This window comes from Falco cherrug, chromosome 5 (assembly GCF_023634085.1).
Source record: "Falco cherrug isolate bFalChe1 chromosome 5, bFalChe1.pri, whole genome shotgun sequence".
Classification (NCBI taxonomy): domain Eukaryota; kingdom Metazoa; phylum Chordata; class Aves; order Falconiformes; family Falconidae; genus Falco; species Falco cherrug.
The window spans coordinates 18,106,003-18,130,379 of record NC_073701.1 but is presented as its reverse complement, the minus strand read 5'-3'; the positions used below and the strand labels follow the sequence as shown (position 1 = coordinate 18,130,379).

Below are 24,377 nucleotides of genomic sequence, written 5' to 3'. Positions count from 1 at the left end.
CTCCTGTACTTGATAATCTGACGGGTTTTTCTGCTACTCCTTTGGAAGAGAGGGTGTAAAGCCTGTTGTGGGGAACACTTACTTAAAGGTCTGATAGCAATGGGAGTGAGAGGACCCACATGAGAAGGTATAGCCAGACAATTTCTGCCAGGGCACCTTGGTCTTGGCTAGCCTGTATTCAGCTGTGTCTTGGCTATTTCTACACAAAAGAATACCAAATGCAAAAAGTTAGGAAATAGTTTATATTGTTTTATTTTTTATGTTCATGTTGAATTGCTTGCTTGCTTGCTTGGAGGGCAGTGGCTTTGTCTACATTAGCAAATCGCACCATACAGTAGAAGCAGATCCGCAGAGCAAAACAGTAATGAAGACCCGGGCAGATTTCAGGGGCGTTGTTCAGAATAAAGCTTTATTCTAATCCCACACGAAGGAAATTTTGAAAGAAATGTGTAGCAAATCAGGAGGCCAAATATTGCGTGTTGAAATGTCAATAAAACCTTTTAATTTATTAGGAATATTTCAAGTTTTCTTAGAAAACAGAATTTTAAAAACTGGCATATATTCATGAGGCATTTTGAGGCTGTTGAAGCTGTATTTTTCTATTGGCAATTGTTTCAGCTGAAATTTTATTTGGTGCTTCTTGAGGTCATCTGTCATCCTACTTAAACCTGTGTATGTTGCTCTGTGTGTATGATTCTTGTTACTGTTTCAGAGAGGTCTGTACATAAAATTGTCTTCATAACCATTTAAAAAAGGTATTCTTGTAGCTATCTCTGTGCCTGCACCAGAGAAAGGAAAAAAGATCCAGTACTGTCTTAACTTTCTTGTTCTGACTCCTCTGCTGCGTGACTATGAACTCAGTCTTGACACATTTACCTTAGCTGCAGAAAATTGAGAGAGAGGCAGTAACAAGGGCAAGACAGACACTTGGGAGCCGAGGAAGAACATTAGGGATCACATGTGGGAGAGCAATCCAGCCGCAATGAAAGGAGTGCATGTGAGGCTTGTGCAGAAGTGGCTTTTAATGCAGTAAACTTCACCTGCATGAGGAAGGTTATAGATATACTGTCATGTGGCAAAGGTGGGGAGGGCCTACTGGTGCTCTGAAGGTTGAGTGAACTCTGGAAAGAAAGTATATTATCAAGAGTAAATCAAAGTGACTTTCTCATGCAAAGGTACCCTCCAATGCACTCAACACCCCAGGACAACAAGCACGCCCATTACTTAACAACTTTGTGGTTTAGGTATTGTATTTTACCATGACTCTGGCTGGCCTCCATATCAGCTTATCCGGGATACTTAAATATTTTACTGAAACGTGATTTGTTTAGTGTCAGACATCAAGACAGGTCAAACACCAGTGCAGGTTATGGTGTGTGTGAGTGGCCTAGGATTTCCTGCCAGATGTCTCATTCATCTTGGCATATCCAGAAGCATATGGCAAGGAAAAGTTATAGTCTTGACAGGATACTGGTTTTGGAGTAGTACGTAAGTCTTAACATCAGGGATAAAATAGACATCAGCAAATAGCTATTGGCAATTTACCAAATTGTAACCCAATGTTTTCATATCAAGGGGTAAGAAAACTATCATATTAGGGAAATAATCTGTACATATGTGTTGCCCTCCTCGTAGTTACCAACTAGCCTCTCCTTTAACTTGCACGCTACAAGTACCAGCTGCCTTTAAACCTACTCAGTGTGTCAATCGTGCCATCTTAAACACCAATTCTGAATATTGTTTGGTGCCTGTTGCTACATTTTTGTGGTGCCACTTATCCTAAACAATTCATTGATTTGTTTTATTGTTTGTGACAAAGTACGTTCTTTGACGTTTCTCTCAGTTCCAAAACGAGAATTAACTGCTATTGTAGCGCAACTTAAATCACTGTACAGGTGTAACAAAACCAACTCTTACAAGTTTTAGAAGTCCAAAGTTTCTATTTAAGTATTTTTTGGTTTTGCTTGGTCAACATGTAACTTGGATTCTTTTTTAGTATGCTTTTAAGAAACAAGAATAACACGGATATTAAAATTTCTTTTAGAGATTTCTGTGCCTGAAAACATGAGTTGTTTTTTGGACAAATGAAAAATGTCACCACTAAAAAAGGCTTTATTTTCAGGAGTACTGTCACTGTTCGTTCAAGGTTTTTTTGTTAGATTAAATCAGAAATGTTTTGGGTTTTGGAGCTAGCAGGATACTAGATAGTTTTCAACAGTGTTCAGGTTTATGTTTTCAGAAGAGGGGCAGTGTCAGACAGTCAGAAGTTTGTCTGAACTTTCTCTGAGCTCAGGAAAGGTGTCCAGTTAACTGTGAATATGGGTATGAAGAGCAGTTTTTAGCTATATTTTGAAGTAACTGGGAAAACCTATGTGTGACCAACTTGTTTTTCTCCATTGTTTTGCAGGTTTCAGAATTTGCTGTGGTCTCGAAAAGCATTTGTGGACAGTGTGAAGGTGTATAACCACAGCTACATCTACATGCCAGCCTTCTCCATGAAGACTGGGACAGGACCCTCCCTACGTGTCTATTACACCTTGGAGGACTTCAGTGCCAAGCAAACAGTCCTTTTTGCCAACCCCAATTTCCTGCGTGACATTGGCAAATTCTGGAAAACCAAAGGTATCCATGCCAAACGGCTTTCCACAGGACTTTTCCTAGTCAGTGCCGCCCTTGGTCTGTGTGAAGAAGTAACGATTTATGGCTTCTGGCCGTTCTCAGTGGACCTGCACGGGAAGTTTATTAGCCATCATTACTATGACAATGTGTTGCCCGATTCTGGATTCCACGCCATGCCAGAGGAATTTCTACAGCTCTGGTTTCTTCATAAAAGTGGTGTACTGAGAATGCAGCTAGAACCATGTGAGGACCCTTTAATCCAGTCTTCTGCCTGAGGATCGTAGTAGTTGGTTTGGGAAATCCAACAGTTTTTAATTTCCATGCTCTCCAACAGAGAGTTCTGTTTTTCTGTTGATTCTTTTTAAAGGGAAAATAATCGTGGATCTGCATGGACCATAAAAATGCTACTTGAAGGCCAAATGGAATACGTCCTTAATGTATAGTGCTTTGTGGAACTGGGGTTGGGGGAAGCAAATCTCTACATCAAGTCCATTCAGCAGATTTGTGAAAATAATATCAGAAGCAGCACAGCTGAACTTTCCAGGGAATGCTTTTAAATGACCAATGTAAAAAGGGCATTAAGGCTCAGAGAGACACAGGGCCACCCACAAGCTTTTGCTGACAGTGCCAAATATGACTGTCTGTTCAAAAATCCATTTCATTCCAGTTTGGCAGAGCTTTCCTTTTCCTTTTTTTTTTTTTTTTCCCCCTCTGTTTGAGGGGGGATTTGTGTGTAGGCAAGCATGTGTGTGTTGTTGACTTTCTTTGTTTCTTTCCTTTTTCTTTCCCCACCCCCACTCCCCCTTTTTTTTTTCTTTTCCTTTTTTCCCAATGGAAGGAAAAGGAAAGGCTTAAAAGCCCCAGGAGCTGAGTACCATCAGCTCTTCTGAAGACTCTTGGGAGAGTGAAGGGTGCTAAGAATCTGGTTAGAAGAATGTCCTAGGAATGCCCTCCTATTGAGTATGGATGGACTTACCTGTTGTAGGTTCTATCAGGATAGTTTAGGTCATTGCACTGATAGCTATGCTAATGCTGTACTGTGGGCAAGAGCTGGTTAAGGCAAATTGGTCTGAAAATAAAACGTGTGTTACAAAACCAGTAGGGAAGGGCAGCCTGGTTTCAGCTGACCTGCTGCAAAATTTCCACAGTGGCTTTTGTAGTAGGGATGGTTCCTGACCTGTTTTGCTGTCCAGCCTTAGGGATCAATTCTGTATTCATTTGGACTCCAGATGTTCATTGACTGTCAAGGGGATTTGAGGTGTTCAGTGGAATGCAGAATGAGGTTCTTCATTTGCTTATAGCAGATAAACTGCAGAAATGAATGTAAGTGCCGTTTTAAATGAGTTGAAGCTTAAAAAATCCTTTCTCTTTGTGTGACTAGCTCTTCTGCTTGGATTGTAACGTTAGCCTTAAAGACTCGTACTTTTCTCACAAGATTGTCACTGGTTAAAGATAGTCTGAAAAATAAAACAGCCTTTGGGAGCACTGAAAAGCTGCTTAGCCAGCAAGAAAAAAAAAAAAAGAAAAAAAGAAAGCGGCAGGCCCTTACGTAAGGCAGCCTCTCTCCTCACAGTGGGCGAATTATGTCAGTGTGTGCGTTGCACGCACGCTGCTCCGGCCGGCGCAGCGCCTGAAGGACTGTTTTATTTTGGGTTATTACTTGGGCAGCAGATGGTCCTATCACCATGTAAATGAGAAATCTTTTTGTTTGTTTGCTTTGGTTTGGCATTGTAGGACAAGAAGAGAATACCAGCTCAGTGCACAGTGCAATTTCAGCTGTAAGATGTTTTCGCCATTAACTTTAAAAACGTATATCAGTGTTCTCTTTTGTATCCTTCCATCATTAGTAGCTGAAATTCTAGTCAAAGTGTTGAAAAAACAAAACTGTCATCAGTTTTCCACAACAACTTCCTGTGCTAACTGTTTTAGCTCCAAAGTGCTAGTATTTTAGGGGATGTGTCCTATCGTATGTTGACATCTCTCTTTGTGGACTACCAGCTGCAAGTTATATAGATATAATTAAAAAGGGGGAAAAAAAAAGCAAAATCTATGGCTTTTCTTTAAATATGAATAATTCAACTATTTGTGGAGGACATTGGCAAAAAAAGTTTGGCTTTTAAACCTATGTTTCATAATAAAATCTTCTACCTAAATATGGATATTCCAAGCATAAAGTGGGCACTGTTCCACAGGATTACAGGACAGTGCTGAACTGTAACATGGAGATTTGGATTAAATAACATTCTAGAGATTGTTCTGAAAAAACCTGAATGTGCTTCTATAACCCATTGTACCTCTGTCCATGTTTTTGTTAAAAGTACAGTCAACACACTGATGGAACGTCACTTGATAATTCGTTCCCTTTCATTATATTTGTTTTATCTATGATGTGGGTACTCAATGAGGAAGGATCTGAACGTAAAATATTTTCTTTACTGCTTGTTATGGCAGAATTCTACTGAACTGCCTTTCTTGGAGAAGAAGAGATGCCTGTACCATTTTTATTGTACACATCAAGCTTTGCACATTTAGTGCTTTAAAGATAATACTATCTGTGAGAACAGTAGCCGAAATATGATGTGCTAGAATTGGCACTTCAGCAATTCCTTGGGGGTGGGAGGGAATGAGGAGAGCAGGGGGGAATTGCCTCTTTGCTGGTCATTTTTTTTTGTATTTTTACCAATACTTGGGAATTTAGTTCTGAACCTCTCTGACAGCTCTCCAGCCCTTTGGTAATCCTTTTTTCCATGTCTTGGGAAAATAAATGGATTAGAAGAACAAGAGAAAACCATGTATTTTTGTGGGAAAACTTTTTGCAATGTTTCACAATGTCTGGCTTTTTGATGTTCAACCAGTGTTCTGGGTATCTGAAGATGATGTATTTGATGTGTTCCTCACCTCTGTAAGCCTAAGGCAGACCAAACTTGTAGCCTGTGGTCTTTGTGAGTCCCTTCTGATGTCTGCAGTCCTGATGTTTGCAAGGAGATAGCTTCCAAAAAATAATGGTGGTAGAAGAGACACAGGCTGTGTGTGATGTGTGCTTGAAGTTGGAGAAATTGGTAATTCTGGGTCTATTCACATTTATGTACAGTGAATATAACTTCATCTTACAAAGACAACCACATTTGATAGGGAAGTAAAGGCTTCAAGGATAAGTAATTTTCTATAACTTCCAGAAAACTGGCAGCTGAGGAAAGAAGAGAAATTAAAAGTAATGCCCCTTTTAAGAGCAAAATCTCTTTCAACTGGCTGACTTGTCAGTCCATGCAGACACTGACCAGCAATCAGCCTTTTTTCCAGCAAGTAAAAAGAGACAGAGGCAAGTACTGCAAGTGTTTAATGGAAAGAGCAGTCACACACACACAATAATAAGAAAAGCAGCTGGGAACGTGAGAGTGGCAGCTGCCTGACAGAAATGGAGTAAATATGCTCCGTCCATGCTGCTGCTCAGCATAAGGTTTGCCTTGTCTAAATCTAGCAGGGGTGTCTGTCCATGTATAGGATCATTGATGTGAAATATGGCATTGCAAGCAAGGGAATGAAGTTGTATCCTCCTTTGGGTGAGAGGTCACACCATGGGATAGGACCATACTCCTGCTAAAAGGAAGGCACAGGCAAATCCAGGAGGCTAACTGTAAACGTTAACCGTGAGAAATCAGTGTCTTGCAGCGATGGCAAACTTTGTTCAGCGTGGTTATATCCATCCAGCATTTACCTGTTGATTAATTCCAGTCCATTGATGGCAGTGCCCTTAATCAGATCTCATTGCTTCCGTTCTTATATTAAAGTTAATTGAAATCTTAATGATGCTTATTTTGTTAGTGAGATTCCCTACTCTAGCTTCTCTATTTCTACTGCCAGACCCTGAATTTCTCTGTTAGAGTAGCTAAAGCTGCACAAGTCTTTGCCAGGTTGAAAGCTACTGCAATTCATCTTCAATAAAACTAGTTCAGACTGGTTGAATGATTTGTTAATGTTCCTAGGTATTAATTTTATCATAGAGGTGACAAGGTACAGAAGTGCTGGAATCAGTGGTCTGCACAGGAAGTATTGCCCCATATTTGTAATGAGAATAAATTCCTTTACACGAGCTGTGCATGGAAGATATTCAGTACTAAAATCACTCTAAATGTGATCCTTTTGGGACTATATTTTTGAGTAAATCAAGACCAATTTTTGAACTTGTGCCAAAACTATGTAAAATTTCTCTTTCCTGTTGATTATGAAGCTTTTGGAGCTCCTTCTAAAACAGACAAGCTAAACAGAAGCCAGGAAACAAAAATCATAGGGAAGGTGTGCATGTGCTCATGAGAATAAAAACATTTATGATTTTGGCACAGACCTTGCTGTAATGCTGTAAGGACTCTTATTCATGAATGTTGTTTTTTTATATTTTTGCTGAAATGAAGATTCCAGATTAGGGGAGAACGAGCCACAGATGTCAAAGGTCCAAGCCTCTGTTACAGCTTAACTTTTGTAGAATATAGAAATACTGACCGTTTTTCAACTTTCACATTTTTGTTAGCTTCATCAAAATGGTGTCATAACATACACTGCTGAATTTGCACCTCTGTGGGACCTGAAACTAAGCAAAGCATCTGATTTTTTTTAAATTGAACATCTGAACTATGGTAGTTATGTAAAACCCTTCCTCTATACATCTTCATGGAAACTGGTTTAGTGTCTGGCTCACCCTTGCCTGTAATTAACAAGAACAGAAGTGTGAAAACTTTCAGCTAGAATTGAGGATAATGAAGGAGGTAAATGCTATCTCATAATTTGCTGCCTGCTTTGGTTCTTTTATTCAGCTCAATAGATTAGTAATTGTTGGAAGGAGTCCAGGTTATGTGAAGGACAGGCAGTTCTTGAAGAGTTGGGTGATCTGGAAAAAAAGGAAGATCGAATCAGTGGTGTAACAAATTGGAGTGTAGCAATTCTTTGTAAAGATTCCCAGTTCAAAGTAAGTGCAGGACATTTTAATCTGGTAGTGACTGTGAAAAATGAACTACCTGTGACCTACTGATGGTTATCTGCAGGATGGCAGCAAAGCAAAATTTTATGTGGAGGAGAAACTGATTAAACAAAGGGAAGTACAATGGAACAAAGAATGATGATGAATCTGTCTGTCCCTTCTGTCCTGCCACTCCCCCCAAAACACATATATAAAATGGACTAACTAGCTATTATCCTGAGTCACTGTCTCCATCATGAAATGGTATGGTGGGATTTCCATTAGTTGACACGTCCTAGTAAATAACATTCATCAGACTTTGTCCAGAAATGCCTATTCCCTGGCTCAATGCCTGGGGAGTGCTCCGGGGGCTGTGACTGTCTTGGTGTGCTATGACCTCCCTAATGGGACCTGCTCCTAATGTCATGTGGTTCCGTCATATCTCCGTCTGGGATCCCTCTAGGATCATCTTCTATCTGTGCCCCACAAAGTCATCCCAAAGGATCTCTCTGCTCTGTCCTTCCTGATGACCGTCTTCATTGGGTTAGAAGTGTGATTTAGAAAATCAGCCATATTGTAGCTAATATACTTTGTGATTTTGAACCTCTTTTCTTCTGAAATGTTGATAAAACTAACAAGAGTTAACTGCAAATCAAAAATACGACTTCAGTTAGGTGTTGGTAATTCCATCACTGAGGAAGAGAGAGGATGGAATGAGGCTGCATTTTCCAAAGCAATTCTTGTAAAATAACTTCTGGTTCTTTGAATTCCCAGATTTTGTCACTTGGAATCTATCAGATATTTGACTTTTTGGTAGTTTTTGAACAGAACAATTAGTAAAAGGCTTATTGGCCTTTTTGTTAAATATTAGCAAACTCATTTTCCTAAGCGTAACACAAATACCCAACAGGAGACTTAACCTACCCTCCCTAGCTGGTATTTCTTTGGCAGCAATGGGAACTGAAACAGCTATTTATTCCTCCCTGGTTATTCATTTTCTTCAGGTTTTATTACGGTAGGTTGAGCCCTAGTGTATTCAGCCTCTTCAGCTTAATGTGTATACTTAAAAATGACTCTCACTCTGTCTCTTCAGCTGTTAAAAAAAAAAAAAAAAAAGGGGGCAGGGGGAAAGTGTTGTTAATTGAAAATGGTTGCATAGGTTCTCTACAATCAGGAGAGACAGACACCTCTGGATGGTGATCCATAGTTTTCCTGAACTTGGGCTGCATTCAGAGGTCTCCACAGGGCTGTGAAAACACTCCAGCAGAGTCTGTAAGGCTGAGCTCTGCAGGACAGAGCAGAAACTTAAGCTTTTTCCTTAGTGGTACAGTTTATTCGTTAGCATGCGGCTGTGGTTTTTTCAGGCACGCACCGATGCTGCCCTAACCGGTGCTCAGGCATGTATGGGGCAGGGGATGCAGCTCAGTGATGTGCTCCTGGGTTGCAGACCAGCTCCTAGGTGATTACCCATAGTGGAGTTATCCCTCTCCTGCTTCACAGTCAAAAGTGCTGGGCTTACTGCAAATGATGGCAGCTCATCTCTTTGGAGACCAGCCTGCTTCTTGTCCTGAAACACTTTCGATCCCTGGCAAGTCTCAGAAGGGCCCATTAAAACTGCATCTTAAAATAATGCACATGTACGTCTTGCTGCTATTGAGTTGGTCAGCTTTCTGTTGAGCTGAGTATTTACCCTCTCGGGGTCTCTCTAAAGCAAGTGAACTTTTAGCGCTCAGACCACCTGGAATTTATTGTGTTACTTGTCTTCTCCTTCCAAGTTAAACTCTTTTTTTTCTTTCAGAGTGGATTTAGTTATTGTGAGTGAATCCGAAGTGAGTGTAAGAAAGCAATGCCACAAGTAATTGTTGGCTGGGTTTATGAACGAGCTAGTGTTCAATAAAACACTTAAGTACCTTTTGAATAGTTTCTGTTGATTTCTAATGGTATATTCAATGAATTGTTTTGCTCAGATGGGGCCCATAGCAAAGATGAGTTACATGATTTTCTGTTTATTGGAAGGGGGCAATTACAGATGCATAATATATTTTAAGCTAAATTATTACCAAGAAGCTAGGGAATCTACATATTCTGCAAGAAGCTTTGTTATTATGTGATTACCTTGGTAGTAAAGGAAACATTTTCACTGAAAATATATGCACAGAGAAAAAGAGATCTTGATTACAACAGCGTAATCTGAGCACTGAGACCCAGATTTGAGTCCCTGCTTGGTTGTCTTTGACCAGGATCTCAGTGTGCTGTGAAGTGCTATAATCACAACATCTTTTTCTTCTCTGCATGTATTAATTTTTGTAGAAAATGCTTGAACACTTTTTTTATAATCCTTACGTGCACTGAAAATAAACACTTCTTTTTCCAAGACCACAAGTTTTCTTTTCGGATACCCGTAGCTTCTAGCATGCAAAGCAAAACTGACAGAAGATGTCCAGTTTTCAGGAGAATGCTGTTTTGGAGTAATCTGGCAGGGCTCCTACAAACACGTGAGTTGATTGCTGCCTCTTGAGCTGTAGAGTTTCAGCAGATGATACAGGCTGTGCTGCACTGAAAATAAAAAAGGTATTTTAGCTGCAGCTCTGCCTGCTTGATGTCTCCCATATACTGAGTGTTATTCTTAGTTCTGCGAGGGCTCTTCAAGCATGGACTTTGATCCTGAAGGTCATAATGTTGACTAATTTTAAAGGACTGGACTTTGAATGTAGTGAAAACTGAAATGAGCATTGAAACGACTGGAAATAAGTCCTTTAGTGTATCATTTTGTCACCCTGCATGGTTTGGCCTGTTCCAAAACATATCTGAAAGCCATACTGAATATGAGACTTGTATATATGAGGAGGTCACCGGAAGGTGAATGCCTGATGCTGCATAGGGCAAGGACTTAAAAAAAAACACTGTGTTTTTTATTTATATCAATAATGAAATCCCCATTGAGCCAATATTGGATTAGGTCAGCATTCAGTGCTCTTGAAACTCCTACCTCATAAGCATTTCAAAGAATTGTTCTACGCACAGACAGAAACAGTGGCTTTTTCTTTTGTTCATGCTCTTCGCCTTGCATTGAAAATGGAATGAAATATCAATCAGAACTCTTATTTACCCTTTTTAGAAGTCTCTGTAGGTTACCTAAATAATATATAGGCACACAATTATATAAATATAAACAAAATATTTGATAGCCTGAAATTTATAGTCAAACATTGATTGGTATCTTGAAGAATTACTTTGCAATTATTTGGTGGGGGAAAAAAAAAAAGGCACAAATTTTACATGTGAAAAAAGATCCCGTTTTTTCACCTCCTGAAATACATCAATAACTGAACAAGCCCTATGTGAGAGATATGTGAGGGTTTTGCCTGTATTTCAAGTTACTCTGCACTTTTACCTTTGTATTCAAGTCCATAGTTCTGCAAAGCTTCCAATTTTAGACTATTCCGTGTGGTGTCCTTAGATAAAAAATTAAGTATTATCCTCCAAATGTAGTCAAAAAAGAAAGAAAACCAAACTCAGGACAGAGGTTTAGATCTTCTGAGGTTTCTTACTGTACATATGCTACCATTTAGTAGTTGTGTCTAAAGAACTAGACAAAGATCAGAAAGGAGATAAATCTGCAGAATGGCACAGTCTTGTAAAGATAAAGGGATGCAGCATGTGTTTGCATGCTTGGCTGAATTGGGACCTGAAGTTATTAGCAGATGTTAGGTCTCTATTCTTCCACTCTTTCGGTTCTTGTCGTACTGGGGTGAAACGTGCTGTGTTGTTTATAATTTCTGCACTCCAGTGAACTTTCCTCTGGTCTCTAAACCGAAAACCGTAACAGAGACGCCACTTCAGGTTTATTAATACTGAGTGCAAGCAAGCTTGGTTGCAGTATTTCACATCTTCCTACTACTAATTACTGTATTAACTCAGAATTAAAATGAAGGCTACCTTATTTCCAGTATGTCTTACCCCAGAATGTTGGAAATCTTTCATCCTGCAGTGATTTGTCTGTCAGGTGAATGGAGTTTATATTTAGCTTAGATGTTTTGAGAGTTGGTTAAGTCATGCTTGGGAAGTAAAGTGAAAAAACCCAGAAATTTTACAAAATACAAAGGTTTATATGTTTTGAACAGTGAAAACAAGAAAACGAACAAACATTTATCTGACTGAATTTATGCTGTTAAAATCCAGCCTCATTGTTAGTAAGCACAATAAGGACTTCAGATAATGCATAGATTGCAGGAAAGTGAAAAGCCATGAATTTTAATGGGAAAAGAAGGTTTTCTTCTGTCTGCCTGCCCTTAAATTTATAAGCCAAATTCTCTGCTGTCTTTTACTGTTCGGATTCCCATCAAATTAGTAGAATTGCCTAGATTTTTAACCAGCTGTCTGCTCTCAATCCTGAGGGAATTCATCCTATGAAAATTGTAGATTAAGGTATTTTCAAGCAAAGACAGATTATTCTACCTAGTTAAAGGTTCCTATTCTGTAAGCTACTGATCTTTTTCCATAAGTATAGATCACGAGTAGTTTGTGCTATTCATTGGTTGTTTTTGTAAGGCAGATAACTGCATTTCAAACATCTGCTGTAGTAAGGCGTCAGTCTGAAATCAAATCATAATCTAAGTCATGTCCTTGTTTCAGCAAGTTGCATAGAAGTGATCTATCTGTCAAGTACATTGTGTCAGCCAATTGAAAATGAAAAAAGGATTTTTCTACAGTGTGAAGCCTCACCACTGACTGACTGTATCTAGGAGTTAGATAACCTCAAGTAATTTACTGTCCATGATGGATCTGATGCCTGCTAATATTTCCACTCATTGTCAAATAATTTTGTTAGAATTTATTGATGTAATGATATGATCTTCCCCCCCTGCTATTTGACTGCAATTTTTCTTTTCTGATAGTTTTTGCAGGGAAGAAATCTTTCTTTATTCTCTTTTTTTTTTTTTAATGACACTATATATCTAAGGTTCAGTTCTAGTCTCAGATGCTGGCTGTCTTAAAAATGTTGGTCTTATGGTTCTTTGCTGTTTTGTGCACAGTTTCATAACACTACTTATGATGATCAACAATGAAGTCTTGACAAATTAACGTCCTCTTAACAATTAAAAGTTTTGAGAACTGAAAATTCTTCTGGCTTTCATAAAACCCAGCCTGGCTGTGTCTTTGGGTTTTAACCTAAATAGCATGCAGTCAAGTTTTGGATCTTTGCAGTATCTTAGTGCACTCATAGTCAATCAGTCAATAAAATATAAATTAATTTTGCATGGCCTGTAACTACCATGGTGATAAAAATATTTTTTATTTTCATTTTATGTCTCATGGAAGTTACAAGCTCAGACAAGAATAGAAACAACTTGAATCAGTATCTGTCACTGTCTTCTTGTTTTTGGTACATGTATTCTTTCCATTGACCTCATTATTTTTCATTTTTTCTTTTGTTTGCATCTTGGTGGATATCTCTCAGGTCTTTTTCCAATGCATAAGTTATTGCTACATGCAACATGCAGAAATTGCATTTAGTAAAGTTTCTGTTCCTCTGGAGAATTTACTGGTAGTCTGCATTTTAAATGAAGGGGGGTTTATCCTCTTCTTGAGGGAGAACTGTTTGGGTGAGAAAGCAAGGCATGAAAAACCACTGCCTGGGTTTGGACTGGCTTGCGCTGAGTACCTGTGCTGGGGGCGGAGGGCAACCCCTGGCTCCTGAACCTCTTGGGGCTTTGGGAGATTCTCAGGGGTGCTGCCAGGATGAAGCACGCAGTGTGGTCCCAGCCCTTGCTTGGTGGGGGCTGAGCAGGAGCCACTGCCATCTGCTGCGTCCTCCCTCCCCAGGAGGTGGCATGGGGCCCCTGGTGCTCTGACATGGCCAGCCTTGCTGACCCTGCTGGGAAGGATAGTTTTGAATCTGAGAAGTAGTCTCTTAGCTGGAAACTCATGGAGCCATGGTTATGTCATCCTCTGCCCTGCCTTTCCCCCTCCTGAGCAGCTAGCTCATCACTAGAGCTGGGTGCTGGAAGCTCCCCTTGGCCGAGTGGCTCCACGCTGCAGCCTCCCAGCACCACAGCAGAGCTGAGACATCTGCTGAGGGATGAGCCAGCAAGTGTCTGGGCCCCCGTGGAAGCAGAAGAAACTTCAAGTGCAACAGCTATAGCAGTCCAATAGCAACAAGGCTCTTTTTCTTTTGTTGTGGAAGGGAAGACAGTACAAAGCATTTTCATGCCATGCTTTAGCCACTTACAGGTCAAGATCAAGCAGTCTCAATGTGCAAACAGTTTGCTGTAAATTCTGATTTTTCACTCTGAGCATATGGCAGAAATGTCTCCTATTTTTATTTAGAAACTTAGATATTTTTTAAAGGTGTATTTAAGAACAATTATGAGTATCTTAAGTTGGCAACTGAAATCTTGTAGAGTCATTTTCATCTCCAGCTCTGGCAGTTCAAGGGGACACAGCAATCCTGCCTTCCTGGTGGAAGTCCTTTAAGGATTCTAAACCTTTCTGTTTCTTATGCATATCAGACACCTTGCTTTAACCTGTGTCAGTGCTGGTTCCATCTGGCTATTTCTGAAAGCTCAAGAGAAAAGCAAACAAAGAAAGATATGAAGGAAATTAAAGGTGTGTTGCTGTGATATTTTTGTGGAGTGGTACGTTGTTTTGACAATGAACTGTGAAACAGCATGCAGATGACGATGAATGTAAAAGAGTGCATGTGTTTTTATTTGAATATCATGTCCATGTATGTACAGAGTATGAGCTCTGTAGTGTAAAAATACTGAAAAGAGACGTGAAATGGAAAGAAAGTGTTTCTGGCAGTTTTTGCAGTGACCCACATCCTCTTGTCTATCTCCCTTTTCACGACCAGACTCAGATTCTGGTAACATAAGCTTTACCATTAAGATGGTGATAAACAAACTGCTCTCTTCCTGAAGTTAAATATGCTTCCTTCCAGCATGGTAAGGGGAAATCTATTTGCATTTCCAGCAGATCAGACTTCCCAGGCATGGGCTTACAGGCCTGCACTGGCTGGGAGATCAGTCGGGCTTACTGGTGGTGTCATACCATGTTTCCTGCCCATGGAATTCAATAGTCTGTTCCTGTGCCAGGAAATAAGCAACTGTGGTTTGGTGTGGTGCTGCTTGCTTATGGCTGGAAGCTGAAGTGCAAGCTAAAATGCCAGGAGGTCCCTTCCATTTCTTGTAGGCACAGACATGCACACAACTCAAGGAAGGAGTTTTGAGCTTGACTAAAACAGAAATGGACCAAGCAAAGTTTTTTCAAAATTAATAATTTTGCATTTACCTGACTGAGGTATTCATGAGAAATCGGTGATGTCAGGAAGGAGTGACACTTTTTCCCTTATCCCCAAGTTGCAGCAATCCTGAAATACCTGCCCAGCCACAGGGGACCAGGGAACCCACAGCTGGCTCATCACTGGGGTAATACCAACTGCCTGGTGTTTTGCTTTTGGAACAAAACAGGTGATTTGAAGGCAAGTAGCCCAGTAAGTATTCCTTGAAGGATCACGATTGGCTTCTGCTTGTCTCCACCTGTAGCTGCAAGGTCCCTGCTCTCTCACTTTCCCTGTCGTACCATCTGCACATATCAGACCTCCTACTTTGACCCGACCCTGCAAGGCTGGCTATGAGAGAGGGCAAGACTTGCTCTTGGTGGAGTGCTCAAGCAAGTGATGCTTGCATCAGTGGTAAAACATACCATACCGTAAATGTATGTTTGGAAGGAGCTCAGTGTTTGGTTAAAACAAGCTGACTTGGGATCCGTCTGTAGTTTATAGTAATGCTGGTGTACAATTGTCCAGGCAGGATAGATGCAAGGTGTCTCCTATCTCTTTAGGGACTGGGCATAACTGCCTTTTTTGCTCTTTCACACAATATTTACAAAGGAGCAATGTGATGTGGGATGTCAGTGTTAGCTGGTGAATTTTGCCCTCGCGTAATTCTAGTACTTTTATTTGCGTTCCTTCTTATCTTGCCCAGTTTATTGAAAAATGTGATGGTAATGTGGTAGTTCAATGTCTTGAGATGGTTTTAAAGTAGATAAGCAAACCATTATGCCTCTGAGGTTGCATAATTCCATGGATTTGTCTTACCTCCAGTGACTGGCATGTAATATTTATTGTATCATTTATGATGTATGTAAGCTTTACAGGCTGGATGTTGTGTCAAAATGATGTGAGCACTTGGGTAAACATCTCCTTGAATCACCATCATTTTGGCACGCTCAGGGGCGAAGGTGCTTTTGTGGACTGTGTTAAACATCACAAAGTGTGTTGTTGTTTAGAGTCTTGTGATTAGGGCTTCGATCTAAATCTCTCCAATGTAGCAAATGTTTGCTGTTGGCTAACACTGTTACAAGGACTAAGGGTTTGTCTTTCTTTGCTGGGCAATAATGTATTTTCTAATATGTCAGTAGAATTTGTTCATTTTCAAGTAGTGTGCAGCGCTCCTTTTAAGAATGTCTCTTTTTCAGATGGTTTCATGGTGACTGTACCCCAAAATGTCTAGATGTTTCTCAATAGCAAAAATTGCTTTGTTATTGAATGTATTATTTATTAACAGTATCTTGTTGTCTTTTTCTAGTTGCATTTTACAAAATATGCCACAAGCATCTCATGTGATTTTTATAAGGAAAGTCTTATTTATAATATTCATGCAAGTGGACGGAAACAAATCTGAATTTTATAGTAGTCCATGCCTTTTTTCATAGCTGCAGAGTCTTAATGAGCATGATCAGAAGGGACAGGCTCATTGTTTTGATTAATTTTGATGGAATTTTTCAAAGGTAACTATTATGTTATTTATAATTTGGATTTAATTATCTTAACAAATAAATATCTCCATTTTAAGAAATGAAAATAGTATCTGTGGGGCTTCTTTTTCTTCTCTTTTCCCCATTCTCTAACAGTATCTCCAAACAATCAAGGTCATCTCCTCTTCCTCTTTATGTTGTCCTGTATGGTCTATTGTCATGTCAAGATTTACATCCATTGTCCTCATCTGGTATTTCTGGTTATTCTGCTTACTCATTTCCTTTTCTTTGTAGTTTAGTCAGTGAGACAAATTTATTTACAGTGTTAGTCTGAGAATTAACCTGGGGCTGAACCTGTACATTTTTGCCCTCCCAGAACAACCCAGAAACACAAGTTTGGGTGCATATAGGAATCCCAAGGAGACACCAGCATTTTGTCAGAGGTTCCCATGCTGCACTTGAATCAGCGTAACTGAGTCCTGCTTGCTTGGAATGGATGTTCCAGCGCTCAGTCTAATACCCACATTAGAGGCCTTGAGTACATTTTCTAAAACAAATGATGATTCTAGTGTCTGAAGATCTGATTGACCTAGCTTATACGTCTTCAGATTTTTAAGTCAGATTTTCCAAGCGCAGATTTTTTGTGTACAAGCCTCTTCAAGATAGCTGGAGTTTGACACTGAGTTCTTTTTGAGATTAAGAAAAGGTCCTCTCTCCCTTAAGCTTCCCCATGCCACTTCCCTTTAAAAACAATGGAAGATATAGGATTAAATGGACCTGGCCATTCCAGGGACAGGAGGAGTAGGGTTCCCTGGCCTGGTAGATACAAAACAGCAAGCATCTCTTTCTGTCTTCATTGGAAGACTTATCCATAGCAAATATAGTTCTTTGCCAAGGGAAGAGGGGAAGATTGAAGCTCCCTTTCCTTTAGCCACGATTGTTGTTTTTCAGAAAACTGCTTATTGAAGATGAGTGAGAGATCACTTAACTTCCAGTTTATTCATGTGTGGGCAGATATGAATTGCTGAAGCCAGATGAGGACAAAGTCCTAGTGATTATGTTTATACTATAAATCCTCAGGTGATGCTTTAACTTTCCTTGGCTCTCTAACACTTTTATTTCCTTTCGCTAAATGCATTTTCCTACCCAGTAAGTAGATGAGAGTTCCTTGTTCTTCTCATTTAATGTTTCTTAATTTTCAGAATATACCATTTCCATCTAGGTCACTCACTAGATTTCTTCCTGTTGCAATGAGGAACAAATGTCAATGGAGGCTCACAAAATGAGAACTCCCTGCCTCCAAGGACTTCTGCCAAGTGAGTGGTCCATGGGTGGAAGCTTCTGCACAGGGTCTGTCTGTTGTGGTCTTGCTTGTATAGTGCACATTGGCAATGCTGCCTTGGATAGTGGGAAACCTAGGTCAAATCTCTGAGTCCTTGAAGCTAAACTTCACTTTTAGCTTATTAACTGCTACTTGAAAGCTATGTCTTGCAGATACTCTTAGATTTTTTTCCCACTGGAAAGGAATCGTACCTTGGCTATATCACTGACTCCCAGTTTGGGTGGGGTTTTTTTAGCCCTATGCCTCTTCTTCCTAGTCCTTTAACCTTGATAAGCTTTTATTGATTCCTTGTATGAAAATGTTCTGTGGAAAGGCAAAATGTCAGCAGTATCAGTGCCTCAGACTCCCTCCATCTGGCTTTGACAGGAGATGCTTGGCTGTCATAGGGAAGGTTGTTGCTGGGGAAGAGAAACCTACCCAATGCAGGAAATTCTCTTGGTATCTCACTTGAAATCCTCCTCTACCCAGATTTCCAGTCCTCTGCTACATACACAGCTTGGACAGCTTGGTGAGGGTGTTACTTAAGCACCTTGGCTTCTGCGTATCTGTTTCCTTTACGCGCTTTCCCAGTTCTTATCTTCATGGCATTTTAGCAGAAGTGTTACACATCTTCTATTGCTTGATCTGGATGTCTGGCAGAAGATACACTCCTAAATGATAAAACAGCTATCAGTGAGAACTGCAGTGTAAGTATTGTGGCATTAATGAGTATAGTTTTAAGAGAGATGTTCCTGTCTGGTGCAATTGTGCCTAAATGTTCAGATTTATGAAGTTGTTGCATCAGGCTTTTGCACAGGGATCTACCAGTTGGCTGTGGCATATTTGTTTAAGCCTGTTCAGCAACAAAGAGATTTTAGCCTCCATCAGGTTGCAGGTGATGTACAGCATGTACTGTCTTCCTAATGTGACCACAAAAGTGGTTTATGTGTAACATGAGTAACAACTTCAAGTAGAGGTTTTCAGGAGAAGACACATAGGACTTAGGAGAAAAGGTTTACTTGCGATTTCTGCTACAGACTGCCTGCTTAACCCCCTCAAACTGATTAACCACTTTATGTCAAATTGCTGCTGTCTGTCAATGAGGACTAATTCTTCCCAGTCTCATAGGTGGTAAGGTAAAATTTTTTAATGCATTTTTAAAAATGCTAGCAGAGAGAATTGGAGTCTTGAAAGAAATGAGATACCCTGCCTACAGGTCATCCAGTTGAATGCTAGTTACAGGTCACCATGACATTTTGCTTTGCCATAACTGGTTAGAGAATACTTTAAGTGTACCACAACCATGAGAAGTTGCATTATCTCCATCTTGATTAAACTGATACATCATAAAGCATCTTCCTGTATCACCTATTCAGTGTGGTAATTAACTTCCCATCAGTAGTGCAGCAATTTATCTATCTATCAAGCCAAAGGCCTTGAATCTTCTCTCCTCCAGACTAAGACTCCCTAGACTTTTAGTTGTTGTTTTTAATGAAAGCCATCCAGTAACTCATTATCCCTGTTGCTCTTCCCTGCAGTCTTCCTGGTCCTACTTCTTTCACGAGGTTTCTTCTCACTGTTTTCAGTGGTTGTCAAATCAGACGTTACTCATCTCCAGCTTTTAGCCTTTTCCCTGATAACCTCAAGATCTGCAAGTCTGGTGGGGTTAGCAACTGAAACTGAAATTTAGAATGAGAACATTTTTGCCCTTGTGTTTTCTTTAACGTAAATGTTCAGTTTAATTTCTGTATGCATCCTGGATTTTGATGGCAAGGCTTAAGATACCTAAAATAGACTTTTGACTAAAGAGAGATTTAAAAGGAAACCCTATCCGTCTGGCTATTTTTTAGAAAGAATATTAAGACACAATTACTTTCTGTGAAAAGATCTGCATGGGCTTCTTTTCTAAAGAGGAAAAAGAATGAGTTTTGTTACCCTGAAAGATATTGTGAGATGGAATGAATCATTGGCTCTGGTCCACTCTGCTACAGACTCCTTTCATTTTGTAGGCATTTAACAGGAATAAGACTATGATGTGTTTTAGTCCCTCTTGACCCAATTTGATCCAGCTTTCAAAAAGACCACTGTAGTATTTTCAGTATCTTGATCTGTCAGTTCATCCACTTTGTAATTTTTCATTAATATGCACCCATAAATGAGCGAAAAACTAGGGTTTTCTTAATCAGTGCCAGCAATGTAGATAACCTGCAAAATGGTTAAAGAATAGTCAAGCACATGTATATACTGCCAAAGAAAATTTCAGTACTGCAAAAAAGATTCCAGATAATTTTCAGGCAAGATAAATGCATAGATTTCTTGGAACTTTGTATTCACTATTTAGAATTAAAACTGTGATACTTACAGATGTACCTGTTGAAATTAATCTATACCCATGGTTGTTACACAAAAATATTTCATAAGACATAGAGTACTTTCTCAAAAAAGGGAACATTCTTTTGCTGTGTTATGCAGGCTTACTAGAAGAAAAACATTATAGATGATGAGGAATAACTATTCAGAATCCCTGTTTTAGAAATTATCTGTCATGATACTAAAAATAAAATACAGCTGTGTATGCCAAATCATCATCAGACTCTGTGTGTGGTGTTTAAATTTAAAAAATATTTTAAAATAAAACAAAGTACTTGAAGATCAAGTGAGTGTAACATTTTCTAATAAGGAGATGAGACTGAAAATATGCATGGGAGGGACAGCACAAAGTTCAAAGTAGTTCTATCACAGAATGGTCATGGTTGGAAGGGACCTCTGGAGAGCTGATAGACCAAGCCCCTGCTAAAGCAGGTTCACCTACAGCAAGTTGCACAGAATCACATCCAGGCAGGTTGTGAATGTCTCCAGAGAAGGAGACTCCACAGCCTCTCTGGGCAGCCTGTCCCAGCGCTCTGTCACCCTCAAAGTAAAGAGTTTTTCCTCATATTCAGAGGGAACCTCCCGTGTGGCAGTTTGTGCCCATTGCCCCTTGTCCTGTCACACCTGGGCATCTCTGAGAAGAGCCTGGCCCCATCCTCTGGACACTCGCCCTCGAGATATCTGTAGGCACTGGTAAGGTCCCCTCTCAGCCTTCCCTTCTCCTGGCTACACAGGCCCAGCTCTCTCAGCCGTTCCTCAGCAGGGAGCTGCTCCAGTCCCCTCATCATCCTGGTAGCCCTCCGCTGGGCCCTGCCCAGTCGTTCCCTGTCTCTCTTGAACTGGGAAGCCCAGAACTGGACACAGCACTCCAGGTGTGGCCTGACCAGGGCAGAGTGGAGGGTGAGGATCTCCTCCCTTGACCTGCTGGCCACGCTCCTCCTAATGCACCCCAGGATCCCATTGGCATGCGTGGCCACACGGGCACACAGCTGGCTCGAGGGGAACTTGCTGCCCACCGCAGCTCCCAGGGCCTTCTCTGCAGAGCTGCCTCCCAGCAGGGCAGCCCCAGCCTGTACAGGGGTCAGGGGCTGTTCCTTCCCAGGTGCAGGACCCTACACTTGCCATCACTGAACTTCATGAATTTCCTCTCTGCCAGACTCTCCAGCCTGTCCGGGTCTTGCTGAACAGCAGCACAGCCTTCTGGTGATTCAGTCACTCCTCCCAGTTTTGTATCATGAGCAATCACATTATCTTTTACAATCCTATGCCATAACTGAACATTTTTATCTGGAGTTAATGTGATTTTCAGACTCCCTTTTAGAATCTACAAATTAGAATCTCAAAAATTGTTTTATTCAAGTTATTGAAAACAAGATTTAATTTGAAAGCTTCAGCAGTTTGAACATGTATTGTTAGCAAAAGCAATTTAAAAAATCTGATAACCCATCTGCGGTAGATCAGGCGCTTTGCCATTCAGTGTTAACCACCTCCTTTCCTTATATTCCCCATCTCCAAATCCACCATTCATTGCCACTGCAAACACTTACTGGCTACTGATAAATTATTGATGAGAGAAACCACCTTTGGTGACATACCAGACATGTCCAGGGACAGGGAAAGAGTGATAAAAATATGAAAGGAAATAATGAGTGGCAGTGATATGGCCTTAGGTTCATTGAGTGACATGGCACTTTTGGCTTAGATTGCATGTGGCCTGTCACATGTGGTTTAGCTTCTGGAATTATGAACTGTCTGGATGAATAATTGTTAAAGATATCAGCCAGCAGCAAAGTTCATGGCTGATAGAAAAAGACAAATGCAAAGTTTTTCATGTGGGACAGACTCCAGCAGGCCAGGGTGCAGTCTTTGTAGCAAGAGGACCTGGGCTGCAGTGGACAGCAAGTTGAGCATTAAGTCAACAGCATGCACTTGCGATGATAACCACCAATGATATAGCGTAGCCAGGAGGTTGAGGTAGGGGATTTTTCCCATGTGAGATGATTGTGAGTCTGCATCTGGAAGTGCTACAGCTGATGCTGGCTACCCTGGTATGACAGAGATGCTGAAAAATTGTGGTGATTCCAGAGAAAGGTGGTATGGCCATGGGGAGGGAGCACAGGGCACCCAAAGAGAGCTGGGGCAGCTGCCTCTCTGTTCAGCTTGAACAGAAGTCCACAGAGGCAGCTTATGGTGCTCTTCAGCTTCCTGCTGGGAGAGCGAGAGGCAGCAGATCTGTGCTCCTCTCAAAGGTAAACAGTGAAAGGATGAGAGGTAACAGCCACAGGTTGCAGAAAGAGAACATCCTCTTAAGTATGAGGGAAAAAATTTGCTGTGATGATTGTTGGACACTAGACCAGGCACCCCGGCAGGCTGTGGGGTCTCTACCCTTGGACAAGGCCCAAGCAACCTGACCAAGCCCTCTGGATATCCCTTCCAAGATGAACTATGCTGTAGGTAGTAAGGATGTCAATAATACTGCTGTGTGACAATGTGGGTCCCAGAGGGCCAATCCTAAAACTTGTCTGGATGTAGGATGCTACTACAAGATGTGAAGCTCTGTTCCTTTACCCCTGTGACATGGGACTGCCAAGAGATGGGCTTGCATTTTTTTTTCCATGAACTGCAGGAGACTAGGGCAATTACATCATACAAGTACCATTAAAAGAGAGGGCAGGATGTCTTCCTGAATCTCTTTTCCATTCCAGATCTTATGTAAGAGCATTCTTGATACTGCTGGCCCTTCTACTTGGAAACAAATTAGCTGATGAGACTGCTGCTATTTCTTCAGTGGGGTGGTTCAACAGCCTAAGGGACATCACCGTTTCCTTTTGCAAGTCCAAATTTTCTTTTGCTCAAGCCTGACATGGAGGACAACCAGGTGGCATACAGGTGTGTATCTCCTCTGTGGGCAGCAGACAGTACAGGCTGGTGGGACAGTGCCAGGGTGGCTGGGACTGAGTGGGGGCAGAGCATCTCCCCTCAGGTTTCTATGGGGTCGGGGTGCTGGTGGGTGAGGGATGGTTTTCCCTTTGCCTTCCAGATCCTTTCCCACTCCCATCTGCTCTGGCCAACCCTTCTCCGTCTGACCTTTCATCTTCCCCAATTTTTTGAGCACACCACATTGTGATGCCTTTTCCTGCATTTAATCTCCTGCCTCTTGCTCCCTCCCACTTCCTTCTGGTCTCAACCTTCGATCTCCCTTCTGGGCCCTGCCATTTGTGGTGCTCCCTGCCCGCTCCCCACACTGGTCACAGGCTTCACGTCCTCTCAGCTCCCCACTTGTTTCTACTTGGATCCCTACAGGCATTGCTAAAACTGCTGCTCTGCATTAAAGATATCTGACAGACCAAAGCAGATGCTGTAAGGAAAAATGCCACAAAAGTAGCCTGGAGGAAGCAAATACTTCTTCATCAGTGCATATTTTGATGGTATGAACTCTAGAAAGCTCAAGGCAACTGCACTGAATAAAAAAGAAGTATAAAGAACTATTTATTCAGTGTACAAAGAAGAGATTCCTGTTCAGAAAAAAAAAAAAAAAAGTTTGTAACAGTGCAGGTGCACAAGGGAAGTGGAAGAAGCTTGAAGCTGAACATTGCACAGTCAAAATAATTGTATTTTCTAATTCTGAAGTGCTTGACCTCATAATTGGCTGCGCTTTGGAGGAAGTTCTTTCAGATATAATTTCATGTATAGTTCCTCAGACATTCATGTTAGCAATTTTGAATACTTGTTGGTGAGGGAGGAAGAACAAGCTGGAGTAAATGCATAACTTTAGCTTGATGTAATCCACTGACCGTATCTAGACAAACTTTCACAAGTACTTCTATTTCTTCATCTGTAAGAAAGTCCTGAATCTAGTCTGAGTGTTAGTATCAAAGCATTTTGCTCTGCTCTGACAGTCTGTCTTCAGATGGAAATAGAAAAGAGAGAGAGAGTCAGACAGAGCAAACTGGAGCAGGCAGCCACAAGCATATGAGGGTGCTAAGGAAGTGAGGGCAAATAAGACTAATTTTGGTCCTCACGCTGCACTATTGAGTTTGTCCAGATTTGGAGAAGCCTTTTCAGCTCAGTGGATCCTGCGGTGGCCCTTGAGATTGCCCAACTGGAATCAGTGAGCAGAACTGAGCATCTCTTGGGTGCAGCGCATGTCTTAAGCTAGATCAGATGAGCTACACCCTTGAAATGCTTATTCCTTTCTTTATTACCAGGGCAAGTCTTTGGGCTTCAGAAGGTCTGTGTTAAATTCTTACCTCCAGAAGATCCATGTTGAATTCTTACCTCTGGTGCTGAAAAGGTCACTTTGTGCCTCTGTTTCCTACCTGTAAAATTCTTCCCTTCCTTTAGATTTAGCCCGGT

At 40.9% G+C, this 24,377-nt stretch overlaps 1 protein-coding gene across 2 annotated transcripts in view; it reads left to right on the top strand.

The window, feature by feature from the left end:
• The window catches only part of ST8SIA1 (ST8 alpha-N-acetyl-neuraminide alpha-2,8-sialyltransferase 1), a 141,437-nt gene extending 121,200 nt beyond the window's left edge, over positions 1-20,237 (top strand). For both annotated transcript variants that reach the window (XM_055712930.1, XM_055712931.1), the window contains exon 5: positions 2,408-20,237. In XM_055712930.1, the coding sequence (XP_055568905.1) occupies positions 2,408-2,894 (487 nt within the window). In that variant the 3' untranslated portion in view covers positions 2,895-20,237. The remainder of the gene's footprint in view (positions 1-2,407) is intronic.
• Positions 20,238-24,377: the final 4,140 nt, after the last annotated feature.